Below are 13,866 nucleotides of genomic sequence, written 5' to 3' on the forward strand. Positions count from 1 at the left end.
CATGCTAGCTGCCGGTCGATTATGGAGGTGGCCCCAGAAGGGAAGGGCACTTTGGATGTTAAGTACTCTCTGAGAGCAGAGCTGTTTTATTATTCCAGGAACCATGGCAAGAGAGACCACCCGAGCAGTAAGTCAACGATATTCAATCATGTTTTGTTTCGCTTGGTTTGATAGTAGCATTAGCTAAAGTTAGCTAGCTAGTTGCACAACAGCCACGTTAACTGTAACGCTAACCTAACTGTAACGTCAGCGTTACTGTAACACCAGCGTTACTGCTCACGCAAGCAACATAAATCAACAAACCGATGCAACGTGTTTAAGAGTAGAAGCTGTATTTGTTTGTTTGTGCAAAAGACACACTGGACACGTGGGTGTTATTCAAAGGACTGTGTCACAGTCTTTCGCAATATTCCGTTACTATTGTGCAGCTGTGTTTTTACGTATTTTAACATAAAGCAAAGATGCGCCTCTATATTAAAACAAATCCACAATTATCAGCTACGTTACTGGCGCACACTCTTAAGTGATATTAGTGTGGCTCAGATGAGACGTAACCGCTCACTGTTGTGGTGACGCAAACACTCCGTGTGTGAGTGACGGACTGTTTGTTGATGTTTCAGTGTTCAGGTCCCTGAGATAAACTAATCTCAACATCAATTTGTCAGCACTGGAAACATTTTGTCCCTTCGCTGTATACAGCGAACAAAAACAAACTAAAGTACCCCGGCTGGTCGTATTGGCCTTGCTCTACCCCCCCCCTCCTTCCCAGAACACACACACACACACACACTACCGTGATCTGTATGTACATGAATATCAGATCGATCAATTAGTCAGTCGATGAAGAAGAAGGAACTGGCAACTTTTTTAAAAACCAGCTCATTAAGTCAAACGTGAGTTCCTGCTTGTTATTGAGAGATTTCTCTGCGTTATACTCTAAAGTGAATATATATTGTTTTTTGGACTATATTTCAACATTTATTGGCATTTTATTGACTAAACTGTTACTCAATTATTCAAGGCAATGATCGGCAGATTAACCGATGACGGATGTGATCAGTAGTTGCTGTCCAGCTTTGGCGAAGTAAGACCATCACAAACGCACAAAGAGCCATGGGAGTCTGCAGGGAGCCTTTATAACCGTTCTTTGTTTTTTTTAATAATACAAGGGTGCACCCAGATTATAACAACAATGTCACAACTCAAAAGTGAAACGCTGTTGCTGCCGACATGCCCACTGGGAAATCTGCAGCTATTGCACTTTGCACTTTTGCACTTTTCATTTCATTGTTTCATTTCTGCCTGCTCACTGTGGTTTATCATGGTGTACTCTGATACTGTGCATCTATTGCATAAGCCGTGCGTCTTCATCCAATATTAATTTACGAGCCAATGACCTTCGAAATGCAACTGTTGCAGGCTTTTTTTTTTTTTTACATTCGATGGTACGGTTTGGTGAACGTGACACTGCCAGCAGCAAAAAAAAAACCAACACCAGATTCAATGAGCCATGGTTAAGTCAAGAGTTCACTTGGTTATCAGATGACCAGTATGTTTTCCTCTTTAGTTACGGTTGTGTCTCCATCACATGGCTCTGCTCCGAAGACCCCCACATCCCGCCGCATCGCTCCAAAGAAATAGACCCTTCAGCTCACTAAGGTAACGAACAGCGGCCGGGCCATCGTCGCAGATCAACTTCTACCCACGGTAACGTTTCTGTTTTGATGAATTTATTTTTTTCTTCCTGCGTTAAGGGAAGGTAAGCGCCGGGGGCTGTTATGGAAGACACTTGTTGGCGTGTCTGTCGGCGTGCCCGTGGCAGTGGGGGTCCGGTATGCTGCGTCCGAACCCAGAGACAGGAGGAGGATGAAGATTCTGACTGAAGGATTTGGTCGCTTCTGCAGGTGTGAGATGAAACCCGTAAACCGGTCCTACTCGTGTTTCAAGTGAGACTACGTGGCTTTTGCAGCACAGCAACCACTGGCTACAAGCGACAGTTCCCAGATGACATCGTGTTACAGTTTTGCAGCAGTCATCCCTTGAAATGACTCCATGATGTCAGCGATCCTACTTAAAGTTAGCTAACATTAGCCACCATAAGCTACTCGACCTTATGAGATTTATATTTGTAGGAGGAACATGTTTCGTCTTTCAAACATAGTCTCACTTTAATGCTGGTCGTTTTCTCCTGGAGATGTTACCACATGTGACATTATGAGCCACTCACATTCTTGTTCATGTCACGTTGAAGTCCCATCGACCCTCTTCGTCTGTGTGTCCTCAGATGTCTCTCTGTGGGAATCGTGATCTCTGGGGATTACTGGTGGACCACTAACGTGGCTCTTCGCGGCCAAGATGAGGTAAGTTCTCAAATACAGAAATAGGTTCTGTCTGAGCAGGTGATCTCAAAGAAAAAAACCAGTCACGGCAATAATTACTTGCACTCCTCAGTGGTTTCTGAGGTATCACAATACAGAACACAGATGAAGGCTTAGAGAGAAAGATGACTGGTGTCTACGAGGTCGCGTAACGCATCCTCAACCCATATCTGTCCACGGGAAAAAATGCCACACAAACAATACACTAGAGAGTCATGTCTTGCTGCTGTCCTCCCCTGCTAGAGCAGCCCATCCTACCTGGCCAAGATGTCGGCCTGCCACCAACGGGCAGCCGAGTGCATGGTGGGAGGAGCCCTGAGCAACGGAGGAATATACATCAAACTCGGCCAAGGTCTGTGTTCCTTCAACCACCTGCTGCCCCCAGAGTACATCCGCACCCTGCAAATACTGGAAGACAAGGCCCTGAACCGGAGGTACAAAGAGGTGAGAACTGCAGCGCTAACAAAGACACGTGGTTCAGTAAATGAAAAGGGGGGGACGGCCTGAAATGTCTCAGCATTGTGTCTGCTCTAGGTGGATGCTCTCTTCCAGGAAGACTTCAACAAAACCCCGAAGCAGCTTTTTAAAGAGTTCGACTATGAGCCCATCGCTGCTGCCAGCTTGGCCCAGGTTCATAAGGCGGAGCTGTTTGACGGGACCCCCGTCGCCGTGAAGGTGAGCGCCGAGTTACTCTCAGGCACAGACGGTAAAACGGTCACATGGAAGAGATCGCACAGAGTGTAGAGAGCAGAATCGGACCATTCTGAACGAGTAACGCTACACGCTTTAGCATCCTCTCCTACATGAAAAGAAGGTCCCCCATCTTGCTATTTTTGGGAGGTGGACAATCCAAACTGTTTTTATTCTGTTGCCCACAGGTGCAGTACATTGACCTCAGGGATCGGTTTGACGGCGATATCAGAACATTGGAGATCCTGCTGGATGTCGTGAAGTTCATGCACCCCACCTTTGGATTCCGATGGGTTCTTAAGGTCAGGAAGCAGTTGTATTTCCTTATTAACCATATGTATATGTATATACCATATACATGTATATCTGTTTGGCCTGTTATTGATTCTATTCTACTTCATCTAGGACTTGAAGGGAACATTGGGTCAAGAGCTGGATTTTGAGAACGAGGCCAAGAATTCAGAGAGGTGCGCGGAGGAGCTGAAACACTTCAGTTTTGTTGTCGTACCCAAAGTGTTCTGGGAGCAAACCAGTAAGGTGAGATCATCGTCAGTGGTAGAAAATAACTAGATGTCCAACCGTTTCCTTGGCTAAACCTTTTCTCCTCTCCAATTCAAAGAGAGTGATGACGGCAGAGTTCTGCGACGGCTGCAAAATCAACGACGTGGAAGAAATTAAAAGACAAGGGTTGAGTTTGAAAGATGTGAGTTGATGCACTCGACACGGCAGCTGATGTTCAGAGTGGAGTGTTACCGTTGAAAGGCCAGCTTTTAAAAACGCCTCATCAAATGTTTGCTTTGCAGGCCGCAGATAAGCTGATCCGAACATTTGCCGAGCAAATATTCTACACCGGTTTCATCCACGCCGACCCGCATCCGGGAAACGGTGAGTTCATCGAGCACGTGTCTGTATGCACGCGTTGGACCACGACAGAGAAGATCATTACTCGTATTCAGCAGCAGCCGCTAGTGCTTTTGTGTTTTCTGTCAGTCTTGTATGAACTGCAACACCTCTGGGTCGTCAATCTCTCGCTTTCTAGAAGAGCACAAGCAATATCGGATTAGCTAATATTAGCTTATTGCTCATCAGTGGCGGTATTTAGGTCGGTGAATACATAAATACATAATTACAGAAATCCTAAAAATATGTTCAACGGTAATTAAGAAACTGCTATTCTATAGTTTGTCCACCAGAGAGCACTGACGAGATAACTGTTCAACTGTGAAAAATCCTGCTCAGTTTAAATCTGTCACAATAACTTCACACTAATTTAAGGGAATCCTCATCGTGTGTGTGTGTGTGTGTGTGTGTGTGTGTGTGTGTGTGTGTGTGTGTGATGAATTCTTTGTTTGCAGTTCTAGTGAGACGAGGTCCTGACAACAAGGCACAGTTGGTTCTCTTGGACCACGGCTTGTACGAACACCTCAGCCAGCGGTAAGATTGGTCTCTGCCGTATGACGACCTGAGAATATTTAGCCACGAGCTTGAACTCTAACCTTTTTATACCTTTAGTGACCGAGTGGCACTCTGTAAACTGTGGCGGTCCGTAGTCCTGAGAGACGAGGCAGCAATGGAGGAGCACTCCAAAGCACTTGGTGTCAAAGGTGAGCGGACATCTGTTTGGCTATTAAAATCTAACAAACTTTTTTTTTTTTTGTTAGAAAACTATTTATTTACATTTCATATCTAACTTGCTGTGCAGAGTACTTCCTCTTCTGCGAGATGCTGCTGCAGCGGCCCATCAACATGCGTGAGCTGGGTCTGTCCAACATCCTGAGCCGAGAGGAGACGACCTACATGCGCGAGATGGCCAGCGAGCGCTTCGACAGCATCATGCGCGTGCTGAAGTCGATGCCCCGGCCCATGCTGCTCGTGTTCCGGAACATCAACACGGTCCGAAGCATCAACATCAGCCTGGGAGCGCCGGTGGACCGCTACTTTGTCATGGCCAAGAGGTCAGTGTCGATTTTTTTAAAAATCACAATCTTCATCGGCACGCAATGCATCTTGGGATATGTTGGGCCGCGAAGGATCCATCGGCTGTGTCTATCTGGGAGAAGAAGGCTGCATTTGGAGTCTTTGAAATGGGACCGCCGCTGGATTGGGACACAGCTGATGAAGACTTTGCTACATGTTAATGTTTTCAACTTGTAGGACTTGGTGTCCTTTTAGGATGTCATTGAAAAGAAAGAGACAGCCATTTAAGTTACATTTTAACAGGCCCTTTGTCTTCTGTTGTTTGCTCAGTAAGTGTTGCCAATTTTAACGGTGTTCTAAACTCACCAAGCTGCTTCCAACAGTCATTATGCAGTAGGTTAATCAGCTATCAGCATTTATCCAGCGTGGAGAAACTAAATATAGACCGTCATGTTCAGACATGAAGTTTCCCAACACTGGGCAAACTAACAAACCGTAGCTTTTTTTATTTTAGTTTTAAATCCTGGCTGCAGCCCTGCAGATAAAGACTGTCAGCTGATTGGACTCTAAGCCCCTTAACTTGCATTGTTTATTCTTCGGTAATGGTTGTGTTGCTGAGTGTCTCAAGCATCTTGGTCCCTCTTGTCCTCTAGTGCGGTGCGAGGCTGGGGGAACATCCAGGCAGCGAGGACGGGGGTGCTGCCCAGGCTCTGGGTCTTCCGCTGGGTGAGGACGACATGGGAGGGCCTTAAGTTCGAACTGGCTTTAAGGTAAAGAATCGTTTTAGTTTCATCAATGATGAAAATCGTGTTCCGTGATTGTGAGCCGCCAGATGTGAACGATGTGACTCTACAGGTGGGAGATGGCAGCGATGAGTCTGACGCGCTCCTTCCTGGGCCTGCTGTCCTACGTCGGTCTCGTATCTCTGGACGCAGACGTGTACGAGTACCTGAGGTAGTGCGCAGACGTCTCTCTACGAAGGAACTATTCCAAGCACAAGTTGATCCAACAGCAATGAGTTATTTCCACTACTGTAGCAGCTCTAAATGCTGCTAGTAATGGTCACGCGGATTCAACACCAAATCAGCCGGGACTCTGGTGTCAGACTGGACTGCAGCACTGTGAAGACCCAAACCCGCTGTAGTGAGGCCTCCCAGAGGCCAGAACTTTACAGCCCATCGTAAGGCTTTGAATTCAATCATATTTTTGGTGTACTTTAAATTTTGTTTTTGTGTAATCATAGCAATTGAAACATTTTAAACTGCAGATTATGTTTAAAGAACTATTCAGCAGTCGATGTATTCTGAGTTAAGCGGAAGAACAACAAGCTACACAAGACGATGTTAAGCTGCAGCTCAACTATGTGAGAAACCGCAGCTTTGATGACGGCAATACAGATTATAGGTTTATGTTCATCATTGTCTGATTAACAGTTTGTGTTCTGTGTTACACGGATGGAAGCTTCGCTGTTGGTGGTTTGGCTTCTTTTCTTCTGAGTCCACTCAGTCCAGTGCCAGCGAACCAAATGTTAAATTATTTTAACAATGTAAATAAAATGTTCTACCTCCTTCTTTAAGGCATCATTGTCTTTCCAGCTCAATAAACACACACGAGCCTTGTGTAAATTACTTTCACAGTACTGGTTTTAATTTTTTTTTATACAAAATATCCTAAGAAAACATGGCTGCCCTTTTTTTTTTTTGGGGGGTCCAACAAGTAAGAAAAACAAATCAGGTTTGCACAAAGATGGCCGTAACAAAACGTTTTCTCCATTCAATATAAAACGGCGTTCAGCAGATGAGGCGTAGGAATGTGAATCTCAGAAATGAGCCGTTACTCTGTCCACCTCCAGAAGGTCATCCAGGATCTAGGGAGGGAGGAAACGAGAAGGAGAGTTGGAACAAGAGAAGCGACCTCACTGACATCCTCTCTCCCGTTAATGCACACTCACGATGTCTTGAGTGGTGCCGATCTTCTTGGCCAGCTCGCTGCGCTCCATCGCACTGAGGTATAGGTACTTGTTGAGGAGTTCTCCATCCAGGATGTTTCTCACAGCGTTCTGCAGCGTTCGTCTGTCGCTCTGCAGCATTCTGGAAGATACAAAAGGTTCATCACACAGCTCAACCCCCTTTGCATCCCTGTAAACACTGAGCAGTGGTTTCTAAAGCGTGACGAGCACCTGAAGGCTTTTGGGTTGAGACCAGCATGATGAGGCAGCATGGAGTTCAGAGCATTCTGCAACATCAGCAGACGGCGATACGTCTTCTCCTGCATGGGGAGGAGCAGCCCGACTCCTCCGTCCAGGGTCGCTGTGTGAACGCAGATAAAAAACAAACAAGGTTTAGTCCACATGGAGCAATAGTATTGATTTCTTTATTATCTATTTCGATACTTTTTTTGTAAATTAGATCCATCAATGCCTGACAAAGGTCTACGACAAAAACATAAAAAAACAAACTATATATAATTTATTTACCCTCTTTAAGTTAATATTTGCTTGCAACTTTTTAGTATTTTTTTATATATTCCCGAGTCTGTCAGCATCGCCAGATTTAACACCAGTGACACTTAGATTTACATCCAACCATAGAAGTCGCCTGATCTGTTTTCCGTCGGAGACTCGCTGGCTGACTGATTCTAATCCTTCCGTTGGCTCCGACATCGTGGCCACTTACCGAACCATGTGATGTGCTTGTTGTCATAGGTCAGCGCCTTCTTGCTGCCGGTGTCCAGGGCGCCTCTGCACGGCATCCGCCAGAAGGTGTTGATGTTGGCTCCGGCGTTGAAGTCGGCTCGCCTCAGCAGGCGCATTCCTCCAAAGCTCTCTTTAGCTGCAACCACAGAGCGCTCATCACACAACTGCATGTGAATGAATAACCAAAATACTTCACATTTGCACATTGTCAACATTGCATACCTTCAGGTAAATACATGTACACGCTGAGGTTCTTGTCTCGATCGGAAACTACAAGGAAAAGAAAAGGTTAATGAGAACACGGGAACTTTTGATTGAATTTGCTTCCCGAGGGCATTACGAACATTACCCAATAATCCGAGCTGGTTGTTGTCCACGATGAACTCGATGCTGTAAACCTCCAGAGGCTTCGCGTCCTGTGGCCAAAACAAAAAGACAAACTGTTAAATCCCGTCAAAGACAGCTTCAGTCCCTGAAGAGCTGCACTCTTCTCTTCCAGAGACGCACCATCAATACTCACTGGTACCTCTGAATCAATAAACACTCCATTGTTTGGAAACGATCTCTGCTACATCAGACACCGAGGAAAGTATTTCTCACCCTGCTGACGAGCGACAGCGTCTTGCTCTCCTGCTGGTAGCGGAGCAGCGAGACGCTCTTCATCAGATCGGCAGCAAGGATGAAGTTCTTGATGCTGAACATCTGGTGGATGTACAGCTGGGTGTCGATGAAGGCCATGCCCGTCAGGTCGTTGTCCTTCAGGACCCACAGGAAGATCTGCAGGAACACGGAGGAGCTTACAACCTTCATATTTACACCTTTTCTGATTCCAGCTGTGTGAACTCCTAAAGTTGTGATGTGAGAGTTTCGGGGTGAGACCTTCTGTCCGATGGCCGACACCAGGTAGCCATGGCAGTGACACAGAGCCGTCACCGGCCCCTTCTGCTCCTTCTCATACAGCACTTTGAACTTGTTCTTGGTGAGCGGCTGGCCGGGCTCTGGCACCACTTCAATAACATCCAGGATCACGATCTGAACAAAAGAAATCAAACAAGAAGCCGTCAGCAGATGTTTTCATTCCTCCTTTTGCTCACATGAACCGCGACGCCGCACTCAGAAGAGCTGTGAGAACGCAACGGTCCGGATCGGTTGGACGGGACATTAGCTATGTGGCTGCGGTGTATTAGCGTAAATTCCGGCGCCGCCCCTACGACCAAGCGGAGTATTTCCAGTCGGTGAGAATGTGTCCAACACCGACGGTCTCCTGTTGCGTGCTACACGTGTAAAAGGGGAAACTCGGGACAATGTCCCGACCCGGAGTTCATATGAGAAGACGGCTTTATTTTGATCACCGTGTGGGTTATAGTGAGAAGGACGTTTTTTGGTGGTAAAGGTGTGAGCTGCTCACCCGGCCCCTGCAGGTGACCTCCTCCCCCTGCATCAGGCAGGTCCCGGCGGCGATGTAGCCCTTCAGCCCGGACACGGTCTCCTGACTCCTCAGAGCCACCGTCTTCATGCAGGTCACATGTTCCCACTCGTCCAGGTCGTATCTGGTGGAAACGGAGAGAGAAGGCACATTCACACAGCTGTTCAGTGTTTACTACTTCGGTGCTCCTGTCTGATAATTCAGATTATACATTATGTATTACGTCATTGCCACAAATATATTTAACTTATGCTGCACGCCCCCTCTTCTTTTGTTCCATTGCCTGTTTTGTGTCTTAGCTACCAGTTGCTATCACTGTCTAATGTCTATCAACTCATTCACAACTAGCCAAACATTATGCTCGGTCAGCTGCCCTTAGCTTCAGACTAGGACGCTTTGGTTCCCCTCTAGAAACAGTTGTGGACGTGTCAGAGACGGTGTGTCAGTTTCCACTCGTGACATGCAGAGTGTCTTTTGAAAATAAACTTCCATCTTCACAGGAGGTTTAGGTTTAGGCAACACAACCACAGAGTTAGGTTTAAGAAAAGAGCCTGGTTTAGGTTAACTTGACTGACGACACCAACGACTCAGGTGTTCACTAAACCTGCTGATGTTTACTTTGCTGGTGTGGAATCTGGTGGAATTAAAATGCAGACCTGACATTTCCATCTGACCCTCACTGAGACTGAAATTAATTGTCTACATTTGTCTTTGCAAACTGGTAAACCTCTAAGAGAACTTCTTTTACCGCGTGTTGGGAATGGTTTCCCAGCTGACTGGAGAGATGAGCTGGATGGAGAACTTCTCCTGCTGCGGGTTAATGTAACGTTCATCTGCAGTGACAACAGGAGAAACAACAGTAATGACTCAAATGAAGACAGACTCAGTTTACTGACTCACAGACTCAGTTTACTGACTGCAGGAGTTATTTCAGAAACACTGTGTGAACTATTTTGGGAATATGTGATAATCGTGACATGTAGTTTTCATAGTGTTCTACGGGTGCGTATGTGTTCATGTCTGACCTCGATCTATGGTTTCAAACTCCTTCTCCTCTCCCGTCATCCTGGGGATGCGTGTGCAGGTCTCCTTCACACTGGTGCATATAGCGTACACCTAAGAGGGAACAAAGCCAAAAAGTTCACATCAAAGACTAATCCCCTCAAAGTCACCCGCATTGATTTTCTTTTCCCTCTCGCAGTAAGAAAACTTTAAGGCCAGAGGGCTTTCGTCTCGAACTTTTCAAAGCGGCTCGATCGATACGCTTTTATTTTGCATGCCGTTATGCAGGCGGAGGTGTGAGAGTCCGGGGCATGTGTTTCAGCTTGAATCTGTGTCATGTCGCTGCCTGTGGTGCTGTGTGGGCACAGTGAGGGGAGCCTTGCCTTGGATTCCACGTGGTAGGAGACGTAGTGGACGGTGCACCTCAGCGGGATCTTCCTGACCGGCCATGGAGCATCGTAGGACAGATAGGTGGGCAGGACGCTGATCCTCAGCTCGCCCTGCGGGAAGACACACACACACACACACACACACACACACGCACTGAAAAGGTTTCTAGAAACTAGATGAAAGAATAACAAAGCTGCACTTTGTTGTGTTTCACCGTCTCTAGATTCTAATTCTTATAAGAGTTGAGTTTCCCTTCATAGTGGAGTTGACAGAGAAGAGAACCCCTACACTATTAAAGTGAGAGTGCGTCCTCTGTGTACCTGTTTGTTAAAGTAGAGGAAACCTTTGGGGCAGTTGATGTTATGGAATGGTGAGAAAGACTCGATGGAGCCATCGATGGTCATGGGGTGAAGCCTGATGGCCCCACGAGAGGTGACCAGCATCCAGTGAGGAGACGGACCACAGATGAACACCTGTGAAAACCACAAAATGTTTTATGTGGTTAATCACAAGAGTACGTGACGGGATGCAACGCTTCACAACAACGTGAAGCTCTAAGAGAATGGCCTCCTCACCCCCGAGTATCCAGAGATGTCCTCAAAGTATCTGAATCTGGCAATCCGACTTTTCACAGCTGCAGTCTCCTCGGCGGCACCGCTCTCTGCCTTCTTATCTTTCTTCAGCTTGGATTTCTTTTCCCTGAAGTTAATGTTGTGGGGCACCTGTGCGTAGTGCGAGCAGCACAGTTAACATTCACCTCATTCATATTTCACTTGTGGTAATTCGTCTTCATCGGTCTCGGCTCTTACCTTTTTGAAGCGCACTTTCAGGTTGTTCTGTGGCTGCTGTTGGTCGTACGGGAACGCTTCGTAGATCAGAAGCTCCTGTTCCACGTGGACCTAGAACATGAGAAAACGTCTTGTTAAACCCTGTTTTCATTCCATGTTACGTCTCTATTTTTATGGAGTGAAACACACAAACGCTCACCAGTAGATAGGGTCTGCTGTAGTTGTAGCCGAGTGAAACCAAAGACACTTCTTTGACTAGTGGGATCTCTCCTTGACGCGTTACTTCTTCTTTTTTACCCTCCCCCTGTGCTGCTGACTGGCCAGACGAACTGTCCACCAGCACCCTCTGACCAACCGGGAAGTTCTTCACCAGGAACACCAAGCGCCAGTCTGGGAGCTGGTAAATCTGTCAAAACAAAAGCAAAGGCCGTGGGCAAAAAGGAAGCCTGGAAAGCAGCATTAACGTCCTGACTAATATAGTGTTTGTATCCCTGTGGTGTAAGATACACCCCGTACCTCCATGACACCATTCTCCCTGATGATGATGCACCAGTGGCTGGGCTCCGCTTTGCTCGAGCTTCCGTCAAAAAGCCCTTGTGCCCCGTAGCTGCGGCCCATCTCATCCCGTCCATGCGCTGCGCTGGCGTTCGAGTCTCCGTACAGCATTTCCTCCTCATCGTCCACTGTGTTACTACACACACACACACACATATAACGTGAATCGATCCATAGATAAATAGGACGTGTAGCGACTGTTTGGATGTTTCAGCGCGCGGCGACGCTCTTACCTGAGGTCGTGGATGACGGTCTCTACTTCAGACTGACTGCTGATGACGGTGTCCTCTTTGACGAAGGAGCTGCTCGCTTTGTTTTCTGTGGTGAACATTCCGCTCACGTCTCGGTAAGCACACAGCGCGATCACACGGGATTGCTGTTGATTGGGAGGCGGTTTTAAACATGTTAATGAGTGTTTCATGACTGTAGTTTCTAAATGATGGAGTGTAATACTGCTGTGCATTTGCATGTTGCTCTGAAGTGAACCGAGTGATACAAGTGAAACTGCAGCACCAGAGACTCTAGCACATAGACTGAGTATAAAGATGGACGAGGCGCCTCCACTTCCTCCCACTGAACAAAAGTGAAGCCAAAGCATCCCGGGTACGAGAGCTGCAATCTTCAGATTTTTATGTAATTTAGAGCCCGAAACGGCGCAGTATTGGGAGTAGCGGTATTAGAGGCCCATCCAAACACCCGCCTGAGCAAGTCACCAGTCGAGCATGACTAGAGCTTGTTAGTGGGAGCCACTTAGCTGCTACGTTAGCACCACGGTAGCTGTTTGGCTAGAAAGAAACAACTAAGCATTATATCCGTTTGGCCCAGCTCCCATTCGCTAACATGGAAGAAGCGGGATTTATGCTCTACCCCAACAGCTGCAGTCTGTCCACCAGGGGGTGTATTTGACTGATGAGGAGGATTTACTCACAGCGGGGATCTGTGGTTTCTGCAGGGCCAGGCGGTGAGTCTTCCCCATGTATGTGTCAGTCTTCAGTGCAAACATGGTAACAACCCCCTCTGCAGTCATGATGACCACGAAAGGGTCCGCCACGGAGCAATGCACTATGGGAGAGCCCAAGTCCACGGGGATGAAGTGGAGCTGTGTCACTGAAAGCACAATTGAAAGAGAATGTGTCAGTGAAACAGGATGGCATTATGTTTAACGCCTTTAATTTGCTCTGATATTATACAAGTGTACTACTTTACTCCGACAGCAGTTTGCTACTGCAACAACCTAACGTTGTTATCCTTCGTTACCTCCTTCCAGTAGCCGGATACCCATGGGGGAGACTTGAATGATGTACTTGTTGTCTCCGATGTTTCCAGCAAACACAGTGGGTCCTTGGGTAGCAAAGCCACTGGTGTCCAGCTCCATGATCTCCTGACCTGTCTGGAGGATCTGCACAAAAACACAACCAAGTTACAGAAGCTATCATCCAAATTGCATAATAAATAGGTTTTCTTTTCCCCATAACATCTTATTTATATTCAAAACATATATATCTTTGCATCTGTTCAAATGAAAATGGCTGAAGATTAAGATGTGTAATGACGCGTGTTTCTCACCATGGTTGAATCCTCTCTGCTCAGAATGAGGAAGCCGTGCTTCTTCGTATCATCCTCCAGAGGAGGATCTGTCTTCTCCTCCTCCTCCTTCTCCTCCTCTTTCTCCTCCTCCTCCTCCTCCTCCTTCTCTTCCTTGTCCTTTTCTGCCTCTTCACCATCCTCGCCGGTCTCGGTCTCTGCCCCGTCCTCGGATCCATCGCTTTTTGCTGCCTGAGAGAGGAGCGAGAAACATCTTACTGTAACAGAACATAAACATTGAAAACGTGCGGCTGTTGAGCAGAAAAGAAACGCGGTACTTTTTTGTCTTCCTTGACTTCATTGGAGATGACTGTCCACATGTCGTGGCAACCCGGCAGCTCGAACGTAGTGACTACCTGGGGTCGGATGCTCCTCTGAGAACAGAATGGAAGTAAGTAGCAGATGTAAGCAGATAGTATACGTTACACATATACATATATA

At 46.9% G+C, this 13,866-nt stretch overlaps 2 protein-coding genes across 5 annotated transcripts in view; one reads left to right on the forward strand and one right to left on the reverse strand.

The window, feature by feature from the left end:
• On the forward strand, window positions 1–6,614 carry adck5 (aarF domain containing kinase 5). 3 transcript variants are annotated; one of them, XM_031853880.1, is made up of 16 exons: window positions 103–127; window positions 1,022–1,084; window positions 1,568–1,659; window positions 1,755–1,904; window positions 2,285–2,360; window positions 2,622–2,822; window positions 2,913–3,053; window positions 3,257–3,370; window positions 3,474–3,605; window positions 3,688–3,771; window positions 3,872–3,953; window positions 4,424–4,502; window positions 4,581–4,672; window positions 4,771–5,023; window positions 5,639–5,755; window positions 5,841–6,614. In XM_031853880.1, the coding sequence occupies exons 3-16, from the start codon at window positions 1,589–1,591 to the stop codon at window positions 5,941–5,943; spliced, it is 1,695 nt and encodes a 564-aa protein (XP_031709740.1). In that variant the 5' UTR covers window positions 103–127; window positions 1,022–1,084; window positions 1,568–1,588; the 3' UTR covers window positions 5,944–6,614. The 3 variants fall into 3 exon arrangements, with proteins under 3 accessions (XP_031709739.1, XP_031709740.1, XP_031709741.1); XM_031853879.1 differs by lacking the exon at window positions 1,022–1,084 and having other exon boundaries at window positions 1–127; XM_031853881.1 differs by lacking the exons at window positions 103–127; window positions 1,022–1,084; window positions 1,568–1,659; window positions 1,755–1,904 and having other exon boundaries at window positions 2,627–2,822.
• Window positions 6,556–13,866, reverse strand: part of cpsf1 (cleavage and polyadenylation specific factor 1) — a 21,912-nt gene continuing 14,601 nt past the window's right edge. The window contains exons 17-38 of one of the 2 annotated variants that reach the window (XM_031853875.1): window positions 13,704–13,799; window positions 13,408–13,617; window positions 13,099–13,240; window positions 12,770–12,948; window positions 12,075–12,217; window positions 11,803–11,977; window positions 11,486–11,692; window positions 11,308–11,397; window positions 11,074–11,220; window positions 10,819–10,971; window positions 10,492–10,608; window positions 10,132–10,222; window positions 9,855–9,939; window positions 9,089–9,230; window positions 8,560–8,712; window positions 8,281–8,457; window positions 8,030–8,096; window positions 7,903–7,950; window positions 7,661–7,816; window positions 7,165–7,294; window positions 6,937–7,075; window positions 6,556–6,852 (exon numbers count right to left, since the gene is read on the reverse strand). In XM_031853875.1, the coding sequence (XP_031709735.1) occupies window positions 6,805–6,852; window positions 6,937–7,075; window positions 7,165–7,294; window positions 7,661–7,816; window positions 7,903–7,950; window positions 8,030–8,096; window positions 8,281–8,457; window positions 8,560–8,712; window positions 9,089–9,230; window positions 9,855–9,939; window positions 10,132–10,222; window positions 10,492–10,608; window positions 10,819–10,971; window positions 11,074–11,220; window positions 11,308–11,397; window positions 11,486–11,692; window positions 11,803–11,977; window positions 12,075–12,217; window positions 12,770–12,948; window positions 13,099–13,240; window positions 13,408–13,617; window positions 13,704–13,799 (2,895 nt within the window). In that variant the 3' untranslated portion in view covers window positions 6,556–6,804. The remainder of the gene's footprint in view (window positions 6,853–6,936; window positions 7,076–7,164; window positions 7,295–7,660; window positions 7,817–7,902; window positions 7,951–8,029; window positions 8,097–8,280; window positions 8,458–8,559; window positions 8,713–9,088; window positions 9,231–9,854; window positions 9,940–10,131; window positions 10,223–10,491; window positions 10,609–10,818; window positions 10,972–11,073; window positions 11,221–11,307; window positions 11,398–11,485; window positions 11,693–11,802; window positions 11,978–12,074; window positions 12,218–12,769; window positions 12,949–13,098; window positions 13,241–13,407; window positions 13,618–13,703; window positions 13,800–13,866) is intronic. The other variant, XM_031853874.1, reaches the window with a different exon arrangement.

The sequence above is a fragment of the Anarrhichthys ocellatus genome, unplaced genomic scaffold, assembly GCF_004355925.1.
Source record: "Anarrhichthys ocellatus isolate YVR2014 unplaced genomic scaffold, GSC_Weel_1.0 scaffold14, whole genome shotgun sequence".
Lineage (NCBI taxonomy): Eukaryota > Metazoa > Chordata > Actinopteri > Perciformes > Anarhichadidae > Anarrhichthys > Anarrhichthys ocellatus.